Source organism: Haplochromis burtoni, unplaced genomic scaffold (genome assembly GCF_018398535.1).
Source record: "Haplochromis burtoni strain Fernald_Lab_line unplaced genomic scaffold, NCSU_Asbu1 Contig_119, whole genome shotgun sequence".
Lineage (NCBI taxonomy): Eukaryota > Metazoa > Chordata > Actinopteri > Cichliformes > Cichlidae > Haplochromis > Haplochromis burtoni.
The window spans coordinates 1,710,101-1,728,633 of NW_024582480.1; the positions used below are offsets into that span (position 1 = coordinate 1,710,101).

The window sequence follows — 18,533 nt, forward strand, 5'->3', positions numbered from 1 at the left end:
TATATATATATACTTTAACATGTGCTATACACAACTCAGATGTTTTTGAATAAAATATGACCTTCTAAATGATATAGTTCCAAATTATGTTTCTTCTTTTCAGTAACCGTGTAGATTTACACCACTTTAAAATGCTGAAATAACAAAAACTTTAACACCAGTCTATTTTGAGAACATGACTCTTCTGATTACTGTCTGCATTTGTACCACCGTGGACGCCGAGTACCAGAAGCTTTTCTAGTTAGTGAGACAAGAACTTCAAAGCACGCACAGCCATAAGTACTGTAATAAATGGACTCATCTCTCTTGATGCAATAAAATATTTTTTTATGAACGAAAAGAAAAAATTATTTTCAGTGTCTTTAAAGCAAAATGGAAACATCTTTTTCAAGTTCATGTATTTCCATCAGTTATGAGATAATCAGTTCATGACTCTAATGAATAAATTCCCATTCAGTGTTACTTGAGGGCACCGGGCATGTCACTGTGCCAGCCTTCAATGCAGCGTCAGCATGATGCTTCTGGTCATCAAAGAAGACATGAGGCCTGATCTTCTCCAGTGTGGGACCTTTCTTAGTCCGTCCCTCAAACACAATTTCATCAAGCTCCATACCACAGGTGTACAGAGTCTTTAAAGCTCTGTAGATGCCATAGTCCGCCTCTCGAGATGTCACAAGGTAGGTACAAATGGGAAAGTTTGTACCTATCAAATTCGTACCATTTGGATAATTTAGCTGATATCAGTTTATTTTAGTATAATCTATCTGAGATTTCAATGATTAAAAATCACAGAAACCCAACATAACTATATCCATATACACTCAACAAAAATATAAACGCAACACCTTTGTTACTGCTCCCATTCCCCATGGGATGGACGTAGAGACCTAAAATTCATTCCAGATACACAATATAACCATCCCTCCCAAACAGTGGTCACAAATCAGTCCAAATGTGTGGTAGTGGGCACATCTGCTATATTGAGATAATCCATCCCACCTCACAGGTGTGCCACATCAGGATGCTGATCTGACATCATGAGTAGTGCACAGGTGTACCTCAGACTGCCCACAACAAAAGGCCACCCTGGAATGTGCAGTTTTGTCTCACAGCAAAATGCCACAGATGCCACAAGCAATGAGGGAGCGTGCAATTGGCATGCTGACAGCAGGAATGTCAACCAGATCTGTCGCCCGTGCATTGAATGTTCATTTCTCAACCATAAGCACGTTGGAGAGGTGTGCGCTTCACGGATGAATCATGGTTCACATTGTTCAGGGCAGATGGCAGCTGAGAATGTCCCAGTTCTTGCATGGCCAGCATACTCACCGGACATGTCACCCATTGAGCATGTTCGGGATGTGCTTGACCGGCTATACGACAGCGTGTACCAGTTCCCACGAATATCCAACAACCTCGCACAGCCATTGAAGTGGAGTGGACCAACATTCCACAGGCCACAATTGACAATCTGATAGACTCCATGCGACGATGTGTTGCACTGCATGAGGCAAATGGTGGTCACACCAGATACTGACCGGTTCTGGGTCAGTATCTGGTGTGACCCCCAATAGCGCAAAAAACTGCACATCACACAGTGAGTCTTCAGAATCAGTTTTAGTAAGAATGAAAGAAATGATTTTTCTTTTAGCTCATGAACACAGTGTGATGATAAGTATTAGGCTGTACAAAAAGCTGCGGCTGGTAATGGACAGATGCGAGGTTATCGATGGTTACATCCTCGTGCAATAAAGAGGATGAATGTTGTATCACAAGACGGCTGATCAATTTGTTTCACTAACTCATCTAAATAAGGAATTTTCTTTAGCGGATATAGCGCATGTGGCAGTTTGTATTCAAACAGTAATGTCCATATCAACAACTTTTCTGTTGTGGCTCTAATACTCCGTCGTAGGATAAAGCCTCCCTGTCTTCTCTGTAGCTCAGTTACTTCATCTAACTGCTCGATCAGCTGTCTGGTGTTCTGAAGCCAGGAAATGATGATAATCAGAAAGAAAAAAAATAGCAATAAATGACATATTTACTGCTGCCAATTGGAAACAGTTGCAATAGTATCAGCGCCATGTAAAGCTTGGCTGAAATCTGAGTGCTGGTAATGCTGTTGTGTTTTTTTTTTAGAAAACACATGAACACGGTCAAATTGTGCAACTTTGAATAAAGCCCTATTAATGAAAAGCATTTTAAAGTTGTGTTCTGGTTATTTTTTATTATTTTGTTTATATTTTATTATTCTATTTATTTATCTGTTATTTGAAAATAATAATACATTGATCATTATTTTTATGTAATTGAGTACCAAGGCTGACATACTTGCTTTTTATAACTGGCAGAAATAAGGCGATCATCAAAGCTTGAAGTGAAAACACAAAGTCATACACACTGATTGTCGCACATGATACAAATTCTACTTCTAAGCATAAATTATTTAGATTTTTTTTTCACTGCATTTTATCTACTGATAAGAAAGTGATATCTTGCCATCTGGTTATAAATATTTCCGACATTAAAACTGTTGTGAATGACGAACTGGCATTTAATCTGACGCAAATCTCTCGTGAAGCTACAGCCACAAAGATACCGGTTTCTTTATTTTATACATGTGACCCTTTCGTAAATACTACTAACACCACCGCATTTACCAATATAAGCAAAGATAAGAAACACAAAAAACAGAAATCACTCTCCAGTTTGTGTTGCTCTCTGTCGCCCTCTGTTGTTCAGCTCTGAACCAAAAGTTTTGTTTCCGAGGAAATGAAACCTTGCTTGCTATAAAAATCAGCCCATTTCAGAGCAGACACAGGGCAGATAAAGACATGGACCCCGGTGAGTCATGTCTTGTTTTGATCCCTTCTGGGAGCTGCTGGTTTCACCTCAGCAGGAATAGCTGCAGGCTCCTACGCTGCAGGCATGATGTCGTCTGCTGCAGTTGCTAATGGAGGAGGAGTGGCAGCTGGAAGTGTGGCGGCTGCTTTACAGTCAGCAGGTAAATTAATAATTAGATGTTTCATTAGGATTTTAAATTGCAACAACATGCAAAAAGAAAAAGTTCATCAAAATATCATAATTTTAGATTAGATAATTGCCTCTGTTGTATGCTTTTGACAGCTTCTTTGTGTCATGGTGCTGCAGGTGCAGCTGGTCTGTCAGCTACTGCTGTTGCTGCTGTGGCTGGTGCTGGAGCAGCAGTGGGATGGTTGGTGAGTTTCATCAGCTGAAAATCATGAAGAACTCATATGTTTGCTTTATGCCAAAACTGGAAGTCTTGTTATTCTCTCAAGATTGTTTTTAATCATTGTGTTGTGTTTTCATGATGATAATTTTTATACATTTATATTAAAATTAACTATTATGGTGCAAAGCTTGTGTGTGTCATTAGTACAGCTAACTGTGTTCAATACACTTAATCCTTTGTGAAAGAGTAAAGGGATAAATGTGAGTGTTAAGTAGTTTTTGTCACGGTTCTGGGTCAGTTTGACCCAGTATTTTGAGGAGTTATGTTTTTGGTGTGTTTTTGCATTTTGGATTCTTTTCTTATTATGATGATAATGAAGATTATGACTCTATGTTTCGGTTATTCTTGTTTAGGGATTAGTTCGTAGGTTTTTGTGTTCTCATGTTTATTGCAGGTTTAGTTCAGTGTCTAGTCTATCTCTCTGTGTCGTGTCTGCGTGTTTGTTTAGTGGTGTCTTGTTTCCTGTTTTACTCTGAAGGTTCATGTTCCCGTCTTATGTCAGTGTTTCTAGCTTTGTTCCTCCTGTCTCATTAGGTCTTATTCCTCCCAGTGTGTTCCCTTCTGTCTCTAATTCCTTGATGACTGCCTCAGTGTATTTAAGCCCAGTGTGTCTTTGTGTCAGTGTCAGATCGTCTGTTATCCTCACCTCGTATTTTCGTAGTTTCCCTTGTTGTGACACTGTGTTTCATAGCCGGCTTAGTTACTCTTGTTTATAGTTTTTTCCATAGTTCCTTCACAGAGTGTCTTAGCCTTTTTAGTTTACACAGTGTTCTCTGTCTTCTTAGTTTTCCCAGTTTCAGTGTTCCCTAGTGTTTTTGTTATGCCTTCAGCCACAATAAAGGCTTGCCTTATTTTGGAAACCTAGTTCTGTCTCCACTGTGTCTGCTCTTGGGTCTACCTCATTCTTCACACCGGCGCGCCCCGCCATGACAGTACGATCTGACCATGTCAGACCCAGTGGACAGTCCAGACGAGATTGGGGAGGAGCTGCAACGGATCAGCCGGCTCATGACGCGCATCTGTGGGTGCACGGACCCCAGAGTGGTGTCCACTGGGTTGGCGGCCATTGACGCCATCCTCCAGAAGGCGCCGCAGCTCCGGCAGTTTCCCCAGCTTTTTGAGGCGTTCGACTCTCTGGCCCCCCTGAAGGAGGAGCTTCGCGCCCGCACGCTGGCCCAGAGGGTGTTAAACGCCGCCTCCGCACCTACGACTCCGACCCGTAAACGGTTGTCGTTGTCGTCACCGCTGTCAGAGTAGGGACTCTGAGGCTCACCGCTGCACCGCCATCGACTCACAGTTCGTCTCCGCCACTGTCAAGCTGCACAGCCCAGCGCACCGAGATGGTGGAGGCCACAGATTTCGACGACGATGAGCGACAGCAGGTATTGCTGGCTTTACGGGAGGACGAGCTTCGTTGGAAGCCCTGGCTCATTTCGGAGGAGGAACTCACACCTGTTGCACCGCCTCGGACCAGCCGCTCGCCCTCTCCACCCCGCTCGGACTTTACTTCACCTGCCTCTTTTCTGGCAAGGATGTGGGAGGACGACGAGGAGATCACCGCCACATCACCCTCTTCTTCGGTGGCTTCAGCATCCATCGTACCCACTTCCAGAAAGAACCGGCGTCAGCGCCGCCGTCGCACCGCGCTACCCCTGGGGGTGAGTGACTGTGTGTCTGTGTCTCATAATCCTTCTATAGAGAGGAGCGAGATGTGCATTGATTCGCCGGGGCCGGACACTATGACTGAATCATGTTCTGAGACTGACAGTACAGTGTTTAGTTGTTTAGAAAGACCTACTACGGAAATCATGGAGTCCGGCCTCTGTGAGCGGCAGCAAGCAGCTTGCACCCACGTAGAGGAGGAGCTCCGGGGAAAGCCGTGGCTCACCCCCGATTGTCAGCACATCTTTCGGGGATCACGCCTGGCTCTCGGGGGCCCTCGGAGCTGCCAGGGTCTGCCACCCCTCACTTCCCCAACAGCTAATGCTTCAGCCTCAGTGGTTTCTTCAAAGAAGAGGCGACATCCACGTCGCCGCAGCACCACGCAGCAGCTGGAGACTGGTTGAACTCTCGTTTCCTCTCGGACTCCGTTAATAATAGAGGTTAGTGACAATCTTTCGCCTCAAAGTCTTCCTAAGTTTCTGGAATGTGACTGTCATGAAGGGTTCGCAGACGCTCCAGAGATAAAGACAATTTCTACATGTGCTGGAGGAGCAATAGCGACCCAGTGCTCCTCAACACCACCCATTCTCTTAATAAACGATGAAAGTATTGATCACGAACTCATGTTTGGTGTGAAGGGTGGTGATATAACCTCTGGTCATGAGCGGTGTGACTTAAATAATGACACCCTGTCTGTACCCGGTGATCAATTGACTGTTCCTCAGCTCGTTCATCTTGTGACTCATCTACTTGTTATGAATTGTGTAAACCAGGAGAACAATTCAAAGCAACCTCTGAGTGATGCTCTCACTCCTGTACTCAACAAGCACAATTCACCTGAGTTTTGTTTTCCAGGTCAAGAGAACGGTAATGGCAATGTGGTTTATGTTCTGAACTCTAAAAGTGAATTGTGCCCCCCAGAAGAAGATGGGGGACACATGTCTGAACCATGTAGCTCCAGCACCCCTCAGGGCGCAGTGAATGCTGGGGCTGAGATCTGGGCCTCCGATACTGTCTCTAATGGTCATGTTTTACCGTCAGTTTGTGTAAATTTGGAATCATGTTCTTTTGTTTCTTCTAAATCATTTCAGGATGGTGTGTTGGTTGGGAGCACTACTGATATAGTAAGCTCAGAGTCTGCACCACCACTGGCAGCCACAGCTCTATTAGACTCTGTGTTAGCTGCACCTCCATTCATAGATGACTCAGAGTCTCTGTCTAAGTCAGCTTCTGGTGGGGGGCTAGCTGGGGAATGCAGGCCTGAGACTGCCAAATACCAGGCCGAGCCGCATGATTCCTGTCAGTCAGAGCGTAATGAGGCTTCAATCCCCTCTGACAGCGTCACTTTTGCTTCGTTTGTGCCTAATGTGTTCTCTGCTAAATCTAATGGCTCTGTCAAACCAATCACAGAAGAGTTTATTCAGACTCTTGGCGTTAACCTAGTGCCAGCCGTCCCATCAGAAGTAAGTGTAACTGCTGTATCTGTAAGCACAGACTCTGATCAGGTTACAAGTCCACCACATGACTGCAAAATGAACGTGAATGAGTCTTCTTTACCCAGTTGTGCCGACTTAATGGATGTCCAGGAACCTAGCCATGAACTGATTAATCATGTTTCTATGAACGGTTCAGTTATACACGCAGCTCATGTGGTCGAACTAGCCCCTTTGGTGACTGAAACCCTGTCACAGGTGAAGACTGTCACAAGACAACAACGTGACGTTTCTTTAGAGGAAATGAACTGTACTGAGAGCCTTGGGGGTCCAACTTTCGAACAGGGTTTTTCCATAACAGTTAACTTGCTTGCTAGGAATGGCAAAACTTCCGCTAGAGCTGATGCAGAGACTGTTACTGACTCTGGGCAATATTATGGGGTTGATGCTGCCTGTGTGTCCAAGATTAATCTATGTAATTCTGGTGAGGGTGAGGCAGCCAATCTGAGTTTGTGTTTTTCTGCTTCTGAGTTAAAAGAACCAAAGACTGAGAATAAAGACCCTGACTTTATGTTTGTGAAGGAAAATGAAAATATGAATTTGGACAATGACAGGCAGACCTCTGAAAGGAACACACACATAGTACTTGGCTGCGACACCACTTTTTCTCAGACTGCCATGGACATTTCTGTTCTGGGTTCTGAACCAGACGGTGAACAAATGAGTAATGTTTTCAGGGGCGATCTGGTGGGAAATGAATCGTGTGATGTTACATTAAATTTCCCAGAGAGTCAGCGGCATCTTTCTTCTGCCAGAGTAACGGCTCAGCCCCCTGTTCAGCTCTCTGTTTTGCCAGGGGTCTCCATAACTGCTCATCCTGCATCTGTAGCTGGATGCCTGGGTGTGCCACCTCGGCACCTCGCAGCACCCCCGCTGCTTCATGCCTCGTCAGCTGGAGGGCCCGAGGAGCCCGTCCAGCCACCTCTACCACCTGCGGCTCCGTCGCCTGCAGCACCTACGCCGTCGCCTGGTCCAGCTTCTGCTCCGCCTACGCCATCGCCTGGTCCAGCTCCGGCTGCCGCTTCCTCTCCGCCTGGTCCAGCTCCGCCTGGTCCAGCTCCGGCTGCCGCGCCACCTCGGGATCGCCGGCCACTTTCCAGGCCGGCCGCCGGACGTCATTGGTGTCGTGGACGGCCTCCTGATCTCTGTTGCCGCAGTCTTCCTCACGGCCGGCCTCCAGACCTGTTTTACTTTGGACTCCTGTGCTGCCGCCCGCATGGTCGTCCCCCAGAACTACTTGCCCGCCACCACCGTTGCCGCCCGCACGGTCGGCCCCCTGAACTTTTTGAGGCTCGTGTTGGCTTTAGTTTGATTTTGTCAGTTTTCCTGGACTCTCCTTGTTTTTTGTTGGTTTCCGTCCCTCCGTCCTGGACCCCCTCCGCCCGCCCTGGTCTGGTGCTGTGGTTTTGTTCTGTTTTTTCCTTTTGGGGCTGTCGGGGGCCAGCCCTTGGAGGGGGGGTACTGTCACGGTTCTGGGTCAGTTTGACCCAGTATTTTGAGGAGTTATGTTTTTGGTGTGTTTTTGCATTTTGGATTCTTTTCTTATTATGATGATAATGATGATTATGACTCTATGTTTCGGTTATTCTTGTTTAGGGATTCGTTTGTAGGTTTTTGTGTTCTCATGTTTATTGCAGGTTTAGTTCAGTGTCTAGTCTATCTCTCTGTGTCGTGTCTGCGTGTTTGTTTAGTGGTGTCTTGTTTCCTGTTTTACTCTGAAGGTTCATGTTCCCGTCTTATGTCAGTGTTTCTAGCTTTGTTCGTCCTGTCTCATTAGGTCTTATTCCTCCCAGTTGTGTTCTCCTTCTGTCTCTAATTCCTTGATGACTTCCTCAGTGTATTTAAGCCCAGTGTGTCTTTGTGTCAGTGTCAGATCGTCTGTTATCCTCACCTCGTATTTTCGTAGTTTCCCTTGTTGTGACACTGTGTTTCATAGCCGGCTTAGTTACTCTGTGTTTATAGTTTTTTTCCATAGTTCCTTCACAGAGTGTCTTAGCCTTTTTAGTTTACACAGTGTTCTCTGTCTTCTTAGTTTTCCCAGTTTCAGTGTTCCCTAGTGTTTTTGTTATGCCTTCAGCCACAATAAAGGCTTGCCTTATTTTGGAAACCTAGTTCTGTCTCCACTGTGTCTGCTCTTGGGTCTACCTCATTCTTCACACCGGCGCGCCCGCCGTGACAGTTTTAGTTTAAAAAGCTCATACAGGCTACTCCACCTTCTAATGTTACAGTCCCTTGGTGCCTTCTTTCCAGGCCTCTTAAATCATCCCAGGTGAACAAGTGCAATGATCAAGAGGGGAGCTGCTGCTAACTGGTGTGACTGATAAGATCTGACCTATAGTGCTTCTCAGGGTTTATCATATGAGGGAAAGCAGGGGATACACTTGGACTTCAATAAAAAAGCTGAACCAGACTTCCTGTATAGAGGTGCCCGTCCTGCAGATCAACAATCCAGCCTGTCTTATCAAAGCAAGAAACCTTCAGAGGTTGCAAAGGTACAGACATTCTGTATTTTTCACGAGTTGTCATTGCAGATTTCCATCCTCTATACTCAGTATACTGTTAATGCCTTTGTATCTTTTAATGCCTGTTTATGTCTTCATACTAGACACTATAAAGTTGGTGTGAAGGTGGAATTCAGTGAAGGAATCTAAGCATCATCAGCTTAACTTCAAATTCACCTCTATTTCACTTGATGTAACGTAACTCTGCTCACAGCCACTGTAATAGACGGGCTCATAGATGGACTTTTTAAAAAAATCTTAAACTTTAATTTACATTTGACCTTTTGTATTGTCTTTATTGTCTATCTGAGTACCTGAAGTTCTGTTTATTTAAGCCCTTTCTGTACAGTGCTTTGTGACTGCTTGTCTATGAAAAGTGCTTAATAAATAAACCTTACTTACTCTCTTTTGATTAACAGCACATATTTCAATAATAATACTTTGCATCTTCATCCTGAAATATTGTTTCTGTGTGAGGAAATCCAAGTCTGCTATTGCAGCTCTATCATATAGTACAGACTTTTTTTTTTTTTTACATAAAATATTTTTTATGAACATAATGTCACAAAAATGCTTTCATCACTTCTGCCATCCCTTCTGATCTGCTCATTCAGTTGTTGAAGTGGTTTGTTTTTCACTCAACAGTGAAAAGAAAACCATCAGCTGATTTTCACAAACAGCTGATTTACTAAGAAGCATTTGATAGAATTCAAAATTTATAAAACAGTGATACTGTAGAAAAAAACACAACAGACCACAGATGAGATAAAGATGTTTGCTTGTTAATTTATTTGCATTTATGAAATATTATGGAAACATACTTTTCAAGTTCACATATTTCCAGCAGTTATAAAATCCAATTAAAGGATTGCTATTTATTTTTAGTTTGGTAAGGCACCAGGCATGCCACTGTGCCGACCTCCAATGCAGCACCAACGTGACACTGCTGGTCATCAAAGAAGATGTGAGGCTTGATCCTCTGCAGTGTAGGACCTTTGTTAGCCCCTCCCACAAACACAGCTTCATCAAGCTCCAGACCCCAGGTGTGCAGAGTGTTTAAAGCTCTGTAGCCGTCACAGCCTGCCCCTCGAGATGTCACCAGGTAGGTACGAATGGGACACTTCTTGTACAGGCCTCTATTATGCAACTTTTTCTGCAGTTTTATTAAAACCTCCAAGAATCCTTTGAATGGTCCCTGAATAAAGAAAAGAGAAGAAGAGCAGAGACTCAACACATGACAATCTGGTCAAAGCAGGAAAGTGCATTTGGATAATTTAGCTGATATCAGTTTATTTGAATGTAATTAGCAAAGATTTTCTTTTCTATTATTAAATATATATTGCTTATAACAGTGCAGAAGGCCAACATAACTGTAACCATATAGTTAAATTAGCTGTTTTTTTGAAAAATATTAAAAGAAGATGAAATGTGTTTCTATCATCTATCTTTCATACCCTATTCATTCGAATTTCAACATTTTGCTCCTCATGCTTCAAGTATTCTTGTAGTCCACCACTCTTGAACACGAGCTCTGACTCATTAGAGAAGAGGACAGCGTCGCCATCAAAGGCAACACGCAGCTGATTCTCAGACTCTGTGATGATGTTTGTTGGGGTGAACATGATAGCAGCTGCTACACCTGATGCAGGGACATTCATTCACAGTAACACACATAGTCATTAAAGTACAACAGCAGAAACTGCACTTTGTCTTAAAATTAGCACCACATTTAACACTTTTACCTGCATTCAAAGCTTCCTGAACCTTCAACCCTGGTTCATCAGACAGGTACAGGTGGGTGTTGTTTTTTTTTAACTCATTCACAAGTTGATCTTCAGTCACAGGTAACAGAGTGATAAGTTCTCCCAGCCCTGCAAACAAGAAGGAATGAAAAGACTGCTGGACAATCTGATTTACCAAAACTGTTTAGATTCATCAGAGTAGTGTTACTATTACTTACTTATATCTATTATTTTTGTATTTTAGAGTACTTACACTTTCAAGTGTATTCTACTTTATAAGATTCTGTTTTAGTGTTTTTGTTGTCTTATTGTAAGCCTGTCATTAATCTATGTAAAAATTTGAAGGGCATGAAAAGTGCTGTACAAATGAAGCCTGAATGATTTAGAAAGGGTATTGGGGTAAACAAGAGTTGATCAGAATCACTTAGAAGTGGAAAGATTGTCTCAGTCTCAGTCTAATTGTTTCCATTTATCCATTTTCTCAAAATTTAGAAGTTTCCTCATAAGACACATGTATTTGAAATAATAGTAAGTGTGTTTGGAGGTGTCATAAACTCACCGTGTTCACAGATGTGATCCATGAGAAAGTCTGATGATGAGCTGTCATTGATGAGTTTGACTTTAAAGAGCTCCTCACTGTCAGGGTAATGGTTTGTGAGTTCAGCATTGACTGCCTTCAGAGCCTGAGAGCAGGACAAGGAAGAGAAATTAAATTTGAGTGAATGTTAAGTAACTGTGTGAGTGCAGTATTTGTGTGCTGGTTTCTGTGGTGCTTTTTCTTATGTGGTATATTCTTATCTTTCACATAACCACTGCATGCAATTGAGTGTGTGTGTGTGTTTTCCCCTCATAATATATGACCTCAACAAATTTGAAGGCAGGGCCACAGCCCTGCTGTTCTTGCTTGAAGAGGAGTCCTGAAGACATGGCAATGGTGACGGGGATCTCTGGTTCAGGCTAAAGGAGAAAAAAATGTTTCCCACAATTCAATAAAGACATTCTTTTGCATAGTTTAAAAATAAATTGTCAACAATTTTCTTATTTGACCTCTGCACTCATACAGTATGTTATCTCACTATTTGCACTTCTTGCTTGCTGATTTAATGCTTTATCTGTACTTTTGTAGGAACTTGTTATGAATCAGTTTTCAACCTTAAATCTTTCTCTGTGTAGAAGATCTTGTCACGGTCTGCAGAGACAGGCCGTGCGGTGGTGTGTGTAATGGACCCAGGTGCGTACACAAGTGAGTAGACGGGAGTGAACTTAACAGAAAGCGAGCCTTTATTATGGCTGAAGACAAAGTGTACAAACAAAGCAGGGATAGCGTGACTAAACTAGACTATAACTAAACTGGGAAAACGAGTACTGTGACAAACTAAGAAGACTCAGAGACTATGATGATCACTGCAAAGACTGAGCAGGGAACCATGGAGGTGAGAACACAGACGACGCTACACAGACTACATGAAACACAGAGACTAAATACACATGAGGGATGATCAGGGGAAGTGGCCACACATGGGAGCACAGCTGACACACATGAACCTAACGACAGAACAGGAGAGGTGAAACTGAATACACTGACATTGAATACAGACTTTCAAAGTAAAACAGGAAACATGGAGATTAGACATGACATGAACTAAACATAACCATGCAGACATGACTCATGACAGGTAGACGCACGAACCAGGGAGACGGAGTACAGGGGAAGATGACAGAAGCGACAGCATGAACTTGACAACACAAGACACACAGACATAAACACATGAAGGGCAAGGGAGGCTTAATACAAGGGTGATATAATTACAAATGAGCTGGAATAACTTAATGAACCTAAACAAACAATAAACATCAAAATAGACTAAACACAAAACACTGGGTCGCACGACCCAGGACCATGACAGATCTTTTTATTCACTGAGCAGCGAGTTGCCACTACTGCCATTCAATTTTGTCTTCTGCTCTTGGGTCTGGTGTGATAACTCTTTATACTCTCCCACTTTCTGTTTCCCACATATTTTCCTAACAATCAATCTGAGAATCAATCTGAGTTAGTTAGTGAAAATCATCCTACAGAATTGTTTTTTAGTGACAAGGAAGGATATGATTTCTGTTCAACACATAAATATATTGTGGTGATGAGTAAGTAAACATCACACTGCATACTTTCATGCTCGTGCTTCCAGCATCTTGTTGTTAACACTCGTTTGCCGTTCACAAACACACATTACCAACAACAACAACACTGCAGGACCTAGTTCAGCTTTTAAGTCGGCGAGGTGTGATTGTGATGGTGCTCAGGTGTGTGCCGCCCCTGTAGTGGCACCACAGACCACGTCCTGCCACAGAGTATAAGGATGTTTAAAAGATGCTGCAGAAAGCTGCATCTGGTCAGACGGAAAAACACACAAACTCGGATGAGTGTGTGGCGGAGGTGTGGTTCCTGGCTCAGCTGCAGGGTAGGTGTGCTGCAGTGTATAAAAGGCCCCAAAGTTCATAGGTGAATTCTATTTGAGCTCTGATACCAGTGTTTGTAAGTTTGTATAAGTTTCTATACTGTTCATGTAGCATTCAACCTTCTGTTAGTTACAGTTACTAACAAGAAAATGTGGTGCGGTCGCGTTAAAATTTTCCAACAAACAGACGGCTGAAGCTGTATTCAGCTTACCGCACCTTATATCAGATTAAATAAGTAATCTGGGCGCTACAGCTTTACGCAGCTGTGCGCGCTCCTGCGGACGGCAATCACGATCACTGTCTAGCACAACACCTGGAGCTAAGGGGGCAAAACAATCGCATGAGTGCTGCTGTTTGACTGAGGAAGAATAAAGTAGTCGTGGTAAGCCAATCACACGACCACTTTAAGATGACAAAGCAACAAGGTGATATATACCAGTTTTTAAATTGTGTTGATAGGCCACGTAAAACCAGAGTCATGATAAACAATATATATGTGTGTTTTTTCCTCAATAGTTTCGTCATGTTTACTGTCTGAGCACAGCGCTAGCAAGCACTCTCTGCTTATGAGCAAAAAATAAAAAACACAAAACAAAAAACAGCCTGTTCGTGTTGGTGGAAAAATGAACCATGTCAACTAATCAAAAAAAATGGGCAACTTGACATTTGGTTGTTTAGGAAGAGGGGGAAGTTTTAGGAGTGACGGCGAGAGAGGGTGAGAGAGAAAGACAGCAGAAAAAGAGAGAGAGCGAGTTTTGAGATGTGAGAGATTTGTGATGTTTAGCATGTTTGGAGTGTGTAGTTAATGTGTTGTCTTCTGTAGTTAGCGTGTAGTGTTGGGGATGGTTTTGTGTTGTGTGTCAGAACAATGAGGCGACTGCTGTCTCCAGGTAGAAAATAGGAGCCTGACACCTCCTGCTGTCAGGCTTGTAATGTTGTCCTTTATAGTGGACAGAAATTATTATTTTGGAGTGGCACAAATAATTTGTGTGGCATCTTATTGAAACTGCAAATAACTTTGTTGTTTGCAAAACTTGTGCATTTGATTTTAAAATTGACAATTTATATTTGCATTTAAAGTTATGAAATATGATTCAATAAACATATTTGTGGTTGTTACAGTAAAAAAATATAACTTTTTCTACTCGGATTTTATGTTTTTTGTCTTATTTTAGATCAATTGTGTTAATACAGTATGTCAAAATGAAAACACAACTGTAAATTCAGACATGTGAGGTTGTGCTGAAAAGGATGATACCAAACAAGGCAAAGTAATTAGTTTTTAAAAGTGAAATGTAGAGGAAACATCAAATGTATTAAAAAATGACCAATTATACCCTGGACACCAGAGAGTTAAACAATTTTTTTAAGTAACGCAATAGTTACTTTTCAAGTAATTAATTACTTTTAGAATCTTGTAACTCAGTTACGAACTCACTTACTTTTTTGAAGAAGTAACTAGTAACTATAAATAATTACTTTTTCAAAGTAACTTGCCCAACACTGGGCACTATACAGTTGGTATGAAGGTGGAATTCAGAGAATGAATCTCAGCATCATCAGCAAAAATTCATATGAATCTGTGCTACACTTGATGTAACATAACTGTGACCTTTTAATCCATCACAGTGTAGCAAAATAACCTGTTTATCCTGCAGAGGATTTTCATGCAACGTTTAAATAACTCAGTTAGTGTACCACAGCATGTTTCACATTATTACTGCAGCAGCTGGCTGCTGCTAAACTAATTTCCCCTTGTGGGACAATAAAGAAATTGAATTGAATTGAATTGGTGTCGGTTACAGGAAGACAATTCACTGACTCTCTTCATAACTGTATATCTTTTTTATTATTCTTGATTACTTAACACAATTTTATACCTTATTTCAAAAGATGACGAAGTTATAGAAATATTCATTAAAACTGCTATAACAGACATATTTTCTTGTTAATAGTGCACAGTTTTCTGACATAGCGAAAAGAAAATCACAAAGGATGGCACGCCATCATCCACCAGCAGAGCATATCTTTCACTAAGTTGTTAAAACTACTACATAATTGCCACACACCAGCATATATTAATACATTAAAAACTGACTTACTGTAGAAGTTCTGCACTCACTCATCGTGCTTCTTAAAGATAGAAATAAACTTGAATTTCCTCTGTTTGCTGACTGCAGAACTGCTGTTCTTCCTTTTTATTCTAACTAGAAAAGCTACGTCATGATGCAGAACCTGTGGAGCCTTTGGACCCTGTTGCCATGCCATTTGTATTGATTAGTGATGTTCGATTCGTAAACGAATCGTTCAATACTCAAGAATCACTTTACTGACTCGTGAATCATGATTCACAAGCGCAACTGACTCACTGACTCATCCCTGTTGCTGTTAGAAAACTAATTCCATTAGTAGAAATATATCTATCTTATAATTAAAATTGTGGGGGGAAAAACCAACAGCCAGTTTCTTAACAAAAACATTTCTGCTCTGAACTAGAAGAAAAAACCCTGAGTAGAAGCTCACATCAAGACAATAGCTCTTCAGTTCACAGTAGCATCGCTTAGCTAGCATGCTAACAGCACATTTGAGTTACTCACCCCCTCCCCTGCTGTGCTGAATCATAGCATAAGGCGAATCACTCACTCACTCACCCCCTCCCTCCTGGCTCACAGCTCATACGAGTTGAACGAATCACTGACTTACTCATCCCCTCCCTTGCTAGGCTGAATCATAGGGTAAGGCGAATCACTCACTCACTCACTCACCCCTTCCTTTGCTGTGCTGAATCACTCACCCCCTCCCTCCTGGCTCACAGCTCAAACGAGTTGAACGAATCACTGGCTGTATCCCAATTCAGGGTCTGCAGCCTTAAAGTACGCAGCCTCAACGGTCCTCAAGGGCCGCGTACTCAAAGACCGCTAAGGCCGGAAGTGCGAGGCTTGTGAAATGGGATGGTCTAGCCTCCGTTGCGCTGCCCAGGTTGTCTAGCAACCATGATAGCTGGAAACGTGTGGTTGACAGAAATGAAGGAGAACATATTTTGTTTGTTAGTTTGTTTCTACATGAGCTCTGTGTGATTTAATAAGTATCTAAGGCTGAGACCACAGGACTGTAAAACATGATTGTTGGGCTTCATTTCTGTACTGAACAGTCATTTAAGATAAAGAGAGAGGGACAGACTATAACAGGTTTTACTGTAGCAGACAGTGAGAGAGAGTTATCTATGTAGGACAACTAGCATGTTTCATATTTGCTTGAGCAGCAGAGATGCTAGCTTTAACGGAAGCGTGTAAAGCTGTAGAGAGACAATATACACTGATAGGCAGTATATTTGCTACTGTACATTTCTTTGTAGTGCAGTGAGTGAGACGAGGTGTGACAACCTCTACAGGGAAACCTGTAGAACACACCAAACTCTTGCAAAATCTGCTGGAGGCAGTGTTATTAACCAGTGGAATTGCCGTTTGTAAATGTGCAGCACACATGTGAGGGAAAGATCCAGTTGCATTAGGGAAAGTTTTTGCAGATAAGATCACAAAAGAGGCAGCTGTAGTTAAACATGGTGTTAACCTTTTATCAGTACAGCATCAGCAGACATGTAGGCCCACTCACCTACTGCAGGAAAACAGTTGTGACTTACAGAGGGAGCAAGCTTGCAGGATGATTTTTTATCTGTGTGATACACCAGTACTGTCTATAATTTGTATAAGACTGCTGCTATATTGAGCCATTGGCTATGCCATGTCTCAAACAGGAGGGAGATGAGCAGTCGTTATACTCACTCTAGGATTATTAAATACTTTAAAAAAAAAACTTTTTGCATGCAGAGAGAACTAATGGAACAGTAAAGTTAAGATTTAGGAAGACAGGCAGGACATGGTTAGACTGTATAGAATAAGTACATGAGGATTACTCCAGCAGAGAATGGTCTGACTCTTTGAGATTACACATGTTAGAGCATTTAGAGTTCTAGTCTTCTGTAGTGATGATAGAAAAGCAGAAGAGAGAGCATATTAGCAGATTAGATGCTTGAAAATGTTTAAAAGTAAAGTAGTCATGAGAACAAATGATCTGCCAGATGATTCTGTTTCTCTGCAGGAGCAGAGTCTGAAGTCTGGAGATTGGATGTTGATAAGGCCATGGAGAGGAAGTGCTGGTCCAGTCCATGGTGGAAAGGTCCCTATCGGGTGCTGCTGACAACGACCACAGCAGTGAAGATTGCTGGAAGGAACACTTGGATATATCAAGCGCACTGCAAGAAGGTGACACACATCCAGGCCAGCTCAGAGTAAGTGGCAGGAAGACCGGGAACAAAGGGTGGGGAAAGCCTCCAGGGCCCCTCGTCTCAATCCGGTGAAAAAACCAACTGAGCCACAGGTACTCATCAGAATGGCTGGGAATGTGCTGTGCATCTTCTTGAGCCTGTGGACCCTGAGTGGGATGACAGGGAGCGCACTGGAACAGAGCAAACCACACCCAGTACCCGCATGGGTTTTCAACAACTACTGGTGGCAGTTTAAGAACACAACCGCTCACATAAAGAACGAGACCAATGGTTATGCTTGTGATGCCACTGGCTACACATTCTTCTGGACTGTGGCCATATAGCATCACTGAGAGCGAGACAGTTTGTTTGGTTGCTTTAGCAACACATCCAGGAACACTGCCAACTTTTCAACTGCTCTGAACCTGAATGGAAGGTTGATTCACCAGTAGCTGGGAAGGTGAACTGCTCTGGTAAGACAGACCTGCTCATCTGACTTAAAGAATATCAAATCAAATCAAATCAAATCACTTCTATTGTCACATCACATGTGCAGGTGCACTGGTACAGCACATGTGAGTGAAATTCTTGTGTGTGAGCTTCACAAGCAACAGAGTTGTGCAAAATACAATAATGTAAACAAGCAAAATACAAGAATGGCTACATCTGAAACTAATAAATATATGTACAATATATAATAGTATATGCATTTCTGGATGTGTATACTAAATATTTTTCTGTGTGTGTGTGTGTGTGTGTGTGTGTGTGTGTGTGTACACATATTTTACAAATTAAATAGAGTAAACAATAAATAAAATATATAAAAATATACAGAGTTGAGACATGTGCAAAACAGTGGCGTTACTGTACAGTATGGAGTGCATAATGTTAAAGTTCCAGTAGTGAAGCTGAGGTGTCTATGACGTGTTCAGCAGTCTGATGGCCTGATGGAAAAAGCTGTCTCTCAGTCTGCTGGTACGGGACTGGATGCTGCAGAACCTCCTTCCTGATGGAAGCAGTCTGAACAGTTTATGGCTGGGGTGACTGGAGTCCTTGATGATCCTCCCCGCTTTCCTCAGGCACCGCTTCCTGTAGATGTCTTGGAGGGAGGGAATCTCATGACTCATGAATATGACTTGTAGCAGGACATTATTTAGT

At 42.5% G+C, this 18,533-nt stretch overlaps 2 protein-coding genes across 2 annotated transcripts in view; one reads left to right on the forward strand and one right to left on the reverse strand.

The window, feature by feature from the left end:
• Positions 1-2,086, forward strand: part of LOC102305803 (interferon alpha-inducible protein 27-like protein 2A) — a 16,456-nt gene extending 14,370 nt beyond the window's left edge. Inside the window, exon 5 of the mRNA XM_042223742.1 lies at positions 1,995-2,086. The gene's annotated coding sequence lies outside the window, so the exon portion shown is untranslated. The remainder of the gene's footprint in view (positions 1-1,994) is intronic.
• Positions 2,087-9,664: 7,578 nt separating this feature from the next.
• Positions 9,665-15,335, reverse strand: LOC102305504 (cytosolic 5'-nucleotidase 1A). The gene is made up of 6 exons (XM_005929616.3): positions 15,214-15,335; positions 11,513-11,608; positions 11,211-11,334; positions 10,652-10,780; positions 10,364-10,548; positions 9,665-10,104 (listed from the first exon to the last, which is right to left on the reverse strand). Exons 1-6 carry the CDS (start codon positions 15,235-15,237, stop codon positions 9,781-9,783), a joined length of 882 nt encoding a protein of 293 aa, XP_005929678.1. The 5' UTR covers positions 15,238-15,335; the 3' UTR covers positions 9,665-9,780.
• Between the last annotated feature and the right edge of the window lie 3,198 nt (positions 15,336-18,533).

Coding starts and splice junctions, on each gene's coding strand:
- LOC102305504 (XM_005929616.3), bottom strand. CDS start 15,237: ATGAGTGAGTGCAGAACTTCTACA. Junction 11,609..15,213: donor GTGAGTGCAGAACTTCTACA/GTAAGTCAGTTT, acceptor TTTCTCCTTTAG/CCTGAACCAGAGATCCCCGT. Junction 10,105..10,363: donor TTGAAATTCGAATGAATAGG/GTATGAAAGATA, acceptor TTCTTTATTCAG/GGACCATTCAAAGGATTCTT.